The following is a 9,616-nucleotide window of genomic DNA, read 5'->3' as shown; positions in this document are numbered from 1 at the left end:
ATTTGGCATGACTTGTGAAAATAATCTTTAGCTAATGGTGATGACTCACTTAAAAATTTGTGAAAGAGAAAATAAGTGTAAAATAAGAAGGAAATGACGAATTTGTGGGAATTATTTAATAAATTATTAATTTGTTTTTATATTAACAATTGAATTTTTAAAATAATTTTAATTATTGGATTCTTTATTGTTTCTTTATTTGAATTTTTAACATCACTTCTCACCGAAAGAGGTTGGGGGTATTTTTAACTCGAAACTATGGAGTGGTGAGCACTGATCTTATATCACTTGATAACAATTTCAGCTTGTAACTATGTTACTTGACATCAATTTCAGCTTGTAATTATGTTACTTGGTAACAATTTTATTTTTAGATGTCAGAAAGTTCAATGCTGAAAATAAAGAATCATGGTTCTCCAATTAGATAAGCAAGTACTATGCTATCAATAATCTTTAGTCCACCACGTGAAAAATAGTCCTCTCCCCAAAGTTCACTTATTACCAGACACAATATTTTGCTGTGGATTAATTTTTTTATACAAATCACAACACGGCTGTCTTCAAGGTAAATAGAGCTTGTAGCAATTGCCATAAAATCCTAAAAGAATACAAGGTCAGAAAACAAATGCCTCATTTCTCAAGCATATACTGTTTTCCAAAATGAATTGAGGGAAGTACGAATTGTTCTAAATGCCCTTACTATATTGTTTACAACTACTTTCTTTATAGGTATAATTTAATATTTATATTAAAAAAAACTAATTTTCTTGACTTCAATAAAATGTTGTACTCCAAAATTTTCTTTTCTGTTTTATAATGTGTAAATATATGTTAATTAATTAAATATTAAGTGAAATTTTATATAAATGATAAAAGAGTAAGTAATATTATTCTAAACTTTGAAGATGGCAGTTAATAAAAGATATTTTCTTTAAGAAATACAAATTTTAAAAGTAAAGTATTACATAAACAAATACAAAGTGCACTACTACAAGGATCTGAATTAATCTTCATGCTACTTATTATAGTAATGATATATGTAGAAGGAAATTCATTTATTCAATCCAATCTAACTCACAGATAAAATGAATTATAAAACTAATGACCCGTGGGTTGAGATGACCCAATAGTCTTCTGTCATTGTAACTTGAGTGATGAAACACAAACTAGGCAGTCCTTAGCTTTAGCAGCTCATACCGGTCTGTATCTTCGGAGTATAAAACGCCGTTGGGAGAAAGAAGGCGCTGGAGGGCCATTGAAAACCGAGCCTAACAACCATAACAGAATTACTAATTAGATTATATAAAGAACTGGTTCTTTAAATTAGTAAAAGCTCTAGATCTTATTCCTACCCATTGAAATATTGCCAGGGAAAACCAGCAGCCTAGCAAGCCAAATCTACTACTCAAGGCCTGGGCATCACAAAAAAGATGTATGTTTCAGGCAAAATTCGTCAAGCAATATCTATGTACGCCAGGAGTTCAAGGAAAGGTGTTTTTTACCCATAATACTAGTGAACCCACGCAAAAGCATCCAACCATTGACAAACTTATAAATCTCAGATCCCGCCCAGCCTGTACGGGTAAACATACATTAAAGTTACAATAGCAGTTGTTATGTGACACATGCAGAGGTCCTTGTTTCTAACGAGTAGCAATGTTGGGCATAAAATCAAATCATCATCATTAAGTTAAGCATTAGATACCATATAAAAAAATATATATCAAAATATTAATTCTACTTGAAACAACAGAATTTAGATGAGCTTAAGAGAGTTAATGAAACACAAAAAGTAGGACAGATAAGTTATTGCTTGGACAATGGGGGATTTTTCCATTGATCGAGGTGTTCAAGGAGTTGTTATATTGCATAAGAGTGTTCCTCCCTCACCTTCCCCTTTTCTTCCTTCACCTCCAAATTTATCTTATTATCCTTCATTCATTTAATAAAGTCAAACTATAATTAATAAATAAACCTTACACCCCCACCCCTTGTGGTGCTATTTGCTGCTTTGGACTTTGAACATAGACCATAGAGGAAGAACAAAAAAAAAAGAACGAGAAGAAGGAGAGTTTCCCATGTTAGTACATTTTTTATTTTGCCGCACATCAAGCTGCGGCAGAGCCAAACCGCTGCTTGAGTTGCGGTTTTAAAAAGACAAAACAACTAAAAAAATCTATTAACAACTATTGAAACAAATAAGAAGAAATAAAAAATTTAAAATTAATAATAATATATTAAAAAGAGAAATAAAATAACAAAAGTATCACTAATTATAATACTTAAATAAATACAAATAAAAGAATATAATATTTCACAAAATAAAATTTATGCATAGGGATAATAATAATTATTTAATTAATAAATAATTTAAAAAAATTTCTAAATTCATAAAAAAAAATTAACTAAAATTATATACATAAAAAATAATATAAAAAAATATTTAAGAAACAAATAAACCAATTTCCGAAAATATAGTTTAGTGATAATAAAAATTATTTAATTCAATAAATTAATAAATATTTAATCTAAATTCATAATTAATACTTAATCTAAATTACATTAATAATAAATAATATATAAAATTTTATAAACTTAAAATAAGTAAAATTAAGAAACAAACTAAAATTAGAAAAATAACAACTTGAAAAAAACTTCATAAACATTGAAAACTCAAAACGAATTCTGATATGCTTTTGCCTCACACCGCAGTTTGAACTGCTTTTTATCCAAGCCGCACGCATTGTGATATGCGGAGAACGAAAGTCTGCACCCCCAAAATTTTACCAACCGCATCTCCATCTACGGTTGCTTTCTGCCGTTGATCCAGCTGTGGCACGACTACATCTGCCGTTCGTTCGTACTGCAGAGGCGTCCATTTGCGCTTCGACAGCACCACCAGAACCCATTTGTCATTCGTATTGCGGCAGAGTTTAACCACATTACCATTTGCAGTTTCATATGCGGCATCCCAAAACCCATCCGCACTTATTTGCAGTTAACCCTCCCCGCATCCCTTTCGCTTCATGTAAACACGCACACACTTTTTAATACAACAGAGGTGCAACCACAGATCACAAAACATGATTCTCACACAAGATCTACGAGAGGAAAAATAGAGGCCAGAAAAAACTTAAAACACGATCTGAGAAAAGAACGAACAACTAATACCCAACTACTCCACTCAAACGCAACAGAACTGCAGAGCTGCACAGGTTGAAGGGGTGGACAAAAAGACTAGTAAAGAGGAGAATGAAGAAAGGGGGTGTAGGGTTTCTTTTGTTTGAGTTGTGGTTAACTTTTTATAAACCCAATAAATAGGATGACAGAAGTAGGAGTAGGGGTACAGCCAGAATTAAAAGAAAAATGGGAGGTGCAGGACGAGATCACGGAGATGGAGGGAGGAACACTCATTGCATAAACATAGATCTTGCAGAAGAAAAAAGGCCTATTGGAAGCTGTGCAGGACCATACAAGAAATTGGCACAATAATGACAGTTTCAAATTTCTTGAACTTTGAAGCTGCAAAACCGTGCAATTTGTCATGCGAGATGATTTTTGAATCCCTTTTCCAACCCTAAAATCCCGCTTTCTAACCTAAATCCTTATTCCGTCTTAGCTTTCTGACTCCACTAAATTCTTCCTCGTCCACCCAAATCCACCACAGTCGCTCCTTCATATATTCTGCCCACCGCCATCATTTTACCCAAAATCTTCCTATCTCTGGATTTTCTCACCAATCACCCTTTCCAACATCACAGTCTTCTCCTACACACCCACTAGTCTTCTCCCTCTCTCCATTGTTGCAGCTCAATGGCCCACAAGCGAAAGATGTTGAGTCATCTTCCAACCCAAGCCTTCGTGGAAGAAACCCCGTTAGGAGACAACATGGGAACCATCAAGAGAATAAAGGTTGAAATCATCCTCAAGCCTAGAAAATCAAGGAATGTGAAATCCATGTAACCAGTAGCATAAATAGTGTGGCAGTACAACGCATTGGAGACCATTGAGTTGCAATAATGGCGATGTGGAGGTGATAGAAAGATGAAGGTTGGTGGGTGGGTAGGATAAAGTAGAAGGCTGCGACCTTGGAAAGAGATGAGGAAGATTTTGTATGGAGACTGGTTGGTTTAAATGTGGTGGTGCGTAGGTGTATATGATGGTTGTGAAAGGAGTGGCTAAGGAGGTTTTGGGAGGATGAGGAAGATGAAGATTTGAAAAGTGAGTCAAATAGGGGATTTGAAATTCAGAATCACATGCCTCTTTCTGCATGACAAATTGCATCTGCACCATTTTTCTAGTTTGAAATACACATTTTATCCAAACACACCCAAAGATCTTAAGCATCCTAGAAGAGTAGGTATGGAAGAAGACGAACTGCACATACATACCAGCAATGTTCCCTCGAGGCTGATAGTAGGGGGTGTTATAGCAAGGGCTATAAAATATGGAATCAGCACCTTATGCATCTGCACGGTTACAAACACAGTAGTCAACAATTACCTATAATCTAAATTCCAAAATATTATAATTCATAAAAATCTCTGCATATACATTGAATCTCAGGATACAAATTTAAAACCTCCAGCTTCATCAATCATTACCTCCCTGCTGGCTACTTCGTCTTTGGCACATGTGCTGGTTATTTTATTTCACAAATCTTTATAATTGTTCATTTTAAATCATATTTACTCATTTTTACCTATAGTATTTATGTAGCTTATATTTATTTATTAATTCAACTCTTGGTATTAAGTTTTAACATGCAAGAGACATAATATGGTCCTTTTGTTATTTTAAAATCTAACCAAATGAATCCTCTTTATGTTTTATATTTGATTATTATTTTGTGTATAATTAACAATGGTTCGAGTGTGCATCAGTATCTTTACCGTTTTGATGTCTCTATTCCGGCTTTAGAAACATTATATCCGGACTATGATTTAAAATCATAAAACTCTCAAGGGACAAAATAAAACACAGAGGAAGAAAGAAATTTAGCTTCAAATGATTGATACTACTGCCACAAATTTTCAAACATGTTGCAGAGGATTAAAAAGGAAAGAGGAGACAACACAGATATGTAAACTAAATTTTGAAAACAGGATGAACTGACCTCCTGGGTGACCATCCGATCAGGTGTAAAAATGTAGGGAAATAACCAAGGAACTGAAGTTCCAACAATCCCTAACAATAAGCCAAGTATAACTCCAATTATCACAAGAGACCTTAGAAGCAATCGGGCCTGTTCAATATCATGAAAACAACAAAAAGAGGCATTGAGACAGGGAAAATACCTTTTGACATCAGCGTAAGATTTGTAACATTGTAAATGAGAAACACTAACCTTTGATAAACTCCGATTTACTCCATATATCAGTTCAGGCATAAATGACTGAGCAGTTTGAGAGAGAGGTTCACCCCATACTGTACACATGGAATACGTTTGGACCATGACCTAAAGCAAGAATTAAAATTACTACTGTCCAAGAATTTGGTTTTCGGAAGAAAAAAATCTCAACAACAGGCAACAGGAGACAAAAATAAAACTAACTTGATGAGCAGCCATTGTATGTGTACCCATTGATGTAGCAAAATATATAAGGAGTGAATAGAAAGCCACCTAAACATCAGAACTTCGGATTATATTAAAAGGATAGACTACTGCATATAAAGCTACAGAACTATTATTACACTAGAGACAACCTTTGACATCATTGTCATAAATACAGGAGCAGCAAGCCCAAATATCGTCAAAAGTTCCTTCCCTGAAGGAATGGAGAAAGCAAGTGCATTATATCCCTTCATGTTTAGAGTGTGAATCATCATGCAAGCAGCAATAACCTATAAGCAACAAGGGAAGAGAAAAGCAGTGCGCAATGAGCTTAGTTCTATGAGAATGAGTACAACCATATATAATACAATTCAATATAATATCATAAATAAGAGTTAGTCCAGCATACTTGTGAAACCATTGTAGCCCATGCTGCCCCTACAATACCGTAGCCTAAATAGATGCACAAAATTATACAACCACTTATATTTATAAAACTAGCAGCAGCCAAAGCTTTCAAGGGTCCCCAGGAATCTTTCATACCAAGACTGCAGAACGTGAATACCAAAACCATTAATTAATTTAACAAGCCAATGCTTAGCATATTTTTCAAATCAGACAAAGCAAACATTGATACTTGGTATGTATTAAGCTCTGCGAATATAGAGGAAACTTTAAAAGGTTATTCGTAATTATAGTTATTAAAAAAAACAGAAAGAGGAAAACACATACTTCACTTAAAATATGAGAGATAAACAACATATATTCCAGATATAGAGATGCTGTCTCAGAAATGTCAAAGCACAGGAATTTTACCAAATAAAATATCAAGAATAATCTACTAATACATTGAACAGTATTTCATCTTGATATCAATTGCTACATGAAATAGTAAACCAAGACTGGAGCAGTATCTCAGATTGGACATTAAATTTTCAAACTACTTACATCAGAGAATCTGATGTTAGAAATAAATAGCATATTTGCACCTTGCACTCTGAGCAACCCATCCAACAAGTAAGGCAGGCGATGCCAAGCCTCGAATCTAAAATTGAAAAAAGAAAAAGAAAACTGTAACTGAAAATTCACTGCACCAAAATAAGCGGATGAGAACACTATCACGTATCATTTAAAAAATAATTAATGTAGCGAATTCCTATTTACAAGATTCTAGCTCTTTTCTAGAACAAAAGCAATGTTACATAATACCTATATCTACAATTACAAGAAAACAAAAAGTTGATGAAATGATAAATTAATTGTCTTCATAATAGTTCTATAACTTCTAGATTTATAGAGCACGGATTGCAGTCTTTATTTAATTTAAATGATATAAAATCGTGTAGAAACAAACCTTTACATAACTGCTAGCTGCAGGTACTACGTGTGCATTCTTTGGTCCGATGAAAGCTGAAAAGGCATATAAATAGCAAAATCATCAGTTATGGTATTGACTCTACTAACCTTCCAGAACAAGTGAATTCTAGCTATCCAAAATGAGTTGAAGAGAACAAATGGATAAAACACTCCACTTTCAATACCAGTTATTATTGCAGCACCAAATAGCCTAGTGAACAAAAGCATGGCGATGCCACAAGATAACCCAACAAAAAGCAAGACAGATATGTAGTGTTGTACTTCTTCTTTATCCTACACAAACTCGTGAAAGAGAAGTATAAGTCCTGAAAGTACAGAGTGGTGGGTATACAAATTGAATAGTGTAGATTTAGTAACAAAAATAATAATAATAATAATAATAATAATAATAGATAAATCATTGCAACACCGCATATTTACATTTTACAGCATCAAATAATAATAATAATAGTAGTAGTAGTAGTAGATAAATCATCGGAACACCGCATATTTACATTTTACAACGTTACGTTAAGTTTTAGACATTAAGTTCCTAATCACCAACATATATCAATCAATCTGGTAAAGAGAATTGTATTCAATTAATCTTTGCATCAGTATACACTACTTTAAATAGATAAATAGAGAAACAGAAGCCTGGAAACTAGAAGAAGTTAGAAGAATAACAATTGTAGATAACGATATAGCTTATTTAATTTCAAATAAATCTGTTATCTGGCCGGCTCCTTACTGCAAACAAATATTATGTTAAATTATTCATTGGTCCGTACAGTCGTATCCATTCTAAGTTTTAGTCCGTCCGAGACAAAACTGTGATCTTTAGCTCCAACACATTCATAAATTTAAGCTTTGTACCATAGGGTTAACACCACAAAAAGAGAAGTTCTGCCTATAGAGCCAATACATAAACTTTCTCGTAAAGATAAACCCACTACCAAAAAAAAAAATAATAATAAAAAACTGGGAACAGAACTTTACAGTTCTATGTTGTCCTCGTATGCAAGCTATATATAAGATAAACCGTGTTCTAAGATTTGTGACGAAAAACCGCAGGGCACCATCCTCCCTTGTAGCACGAAGTGTAACTTCACTTCACTCACTATACACAAGAGCATCGTTGGTGCCAACGTCACAGATCTGGACCTAATGTGCATCTTATTTACCAATTTACCATCCAATAATCTCACGTGTCTGTTACTAACCTGTTTAGCAAGGGCAGTGGCAACCATATTGGAAGTAGCAATGGATAGAAACATGAACACGTAGCTCATGTAATCACAAACAACAGTAGCAGGACCTGCTCGTACGAAACTAGAATAAGATAAACGAGATATTTTTCATAATTAAGAGAAATCCTGATAATATGAATTGAGTGACGACTAATCTCTTTCAATACCTAGAGCAGCAAGTTCAACGGAGCTTCTCTGACCAATAACTGCAGTATCGATGAGACTCATGAGTGGTGCACATATCCAAAGTCCGGTTGCTGGACCTGTAAACATCACAATGTCCTTCATCTGACTCCATATTCCTTGATTTACTAGCTCCTTTTTCTCACCCTGCCTCGATAATTCTTCATCTTTGCCTTCTTCGCCTTCGTTGGCGATTTCACCACTTCGAACAGCGCGAGCGGTTACGACAGCAGTGCGATGAAACGTGGATGCTAAAGCTGTGGTTGAGAGAGAGATACTGAGAGGAAGAGAAGGTGCAGAGAAACGACGAGGAAGACGATGGTTCGAAAGCGTGAAATTAGGGTTTTGGCGGGTATAGGAGTGAAGAGAGTAAGGAAGAGGTAGTGATCTGAGTTTGAATGCCATTTCTTGCTTTCTGCACTGCTTTGGTGGAGGGAAGGAAAACGAAGCAGAGTATTCCCTCCCACCGCAGGCTGAGTGGCTCACCACACTTCAAACTGATTGTCTATCCTTTTCTTCTCTTTCTAGTAATATATTCGTTTACTTATTTTAGTATTTTTTTTATTTTTATTAAAATGATAAAAGTATTGTCGGATAGATTTATTGAATTTATTAAGTTTTATGGTTTGTAATTAACTTATTCAATGATAAACATTGTGCTGGGAAAATGTGTTCAACATTCTATATTCAATATATTTATCATTGTTGCTGGAGGTTGTTATTCTGTATGATAATAGACAATATTTTTTTATAATATTTAAATATTATTTATGTGTTATTATGTAATTGATAATAGTAATATTTATGATTATTATTATTGATTATGAAGTAATTTTAGATCAATCATAAAATAATATATTCAAATATTGTTAAAAAAATATTGTTTGAGTATCATTATCTTATTTTATATTTTGAAAAGACAAAGATGCATTCCATTAAAGTTTCCATTATATATATATATATATATATATATATATATATATATATATATATATATATGTAAGTTTTAAATAAATATTTTAAGAATGTAGTATTTTTCTAAAGTTTTTAAATAATTTATAAAATATGAAATAATAAAATTTACAATCATGCAAGAGGTTTTGTTGTCTACTATAAACGATAAATAATAAGTGGTTTATTTAATGTTCCACTGTACATCACTAAATATAAGACAAATAAACATTTATATATTATCTTTCAAATTTTCCCAAAAAGAAAAATATTATTTAGGAATCATGCTATATTTATTTAACTTTAAGAGAAAAAATAATTA

At 33.2% G+C, this 9,616-nt stretch overlaps 1 protein-coding gene across 1 annotated transcript; it reads right to left on the bottom strand.

Annotated features, from left to right (window-relative positions):
* Positions 1 to 912: 912 nt before the first annotated feature.
* Positions 913 to 8,870, bottom strand: LOC106756051 (protein DETOXIFICATION 46, chloroplastic). The gene is made up of 14 exons (XM_014638291.2): positions 8,328 to 8,870; positions 8,134 to 8,228; positions 7,096 to 7,204; positions 6,909 to 6,964; positions 6,544 to 6,599; positions 5,964 to 6,102; positions 5,707 to 5,844; positions 5,555 to 5,623; positions 5,348 to 5,458; positions 5,117 to 5,245; positions 4,392 to 4,469; positions 1,503 to 1,574; positions 1,353 to 1,412; positions 913 to 1,268 (listed from the first exon to the last, which is right to left on the bottom strand). Exons 1-14 carry the CDS (start codon positions 8,746 to 8,748, stop codon positions 1,167 to 1,169), a joined length of 1,635 nt encoding a protein of 544 aa, XP_014493777.1. The 5' UTR covers positions 8,749 to 8,870; the 3' UTR covers positions 913 to 1,166.
* Between the last annotated feature and the right edge of the window lie 746 nt (positions 8,871 to 9,616).

This window comes from Vigna radiata, chromosome 2 (assembly GCF_000741045.1).
Source record: "Vigna radiata var. radiata cultivar VC1973A chromosome 2, Vradiata_ver6, whole genome shotgun sequence".
Lineage (NCBI taxonomy): Eukaryota > Viridiplantae > Streptophyta > Magnoliopsida > Fabales > Fabaceae > Vigna > Vigna radiata.
Note: the sequence above shows the minus strand (reverse complement) of the source record. Positions and strands in the feature narration are given on the sequence as shown.

Excerpts from the sequence above, each read along its gene's own strand:
- LOC106756051 (XM_014638291.2), bottom strand. The coding sequence starts at position 8,748 with ATGGCATTCAAACTCAGATCACTACCTCTTCCTTACTCTCTTCACTCC. Across the intron at positions 5,246-5,347 it reads TAAATCGGAGTTTATCAAAG|GCCCGATTGCTTCTAAGGTC; the intron begins GTTAGTGTTTCT and ends GATATTGAACAG. Across the intron at positions 1,269-1,352 it reads CCCTGGCAATATTTCAATGG|GCTCGGTTTTCAATGGCCCT; the intron begins GTAGGAATAAGA and ends TATGGTTGTTAG.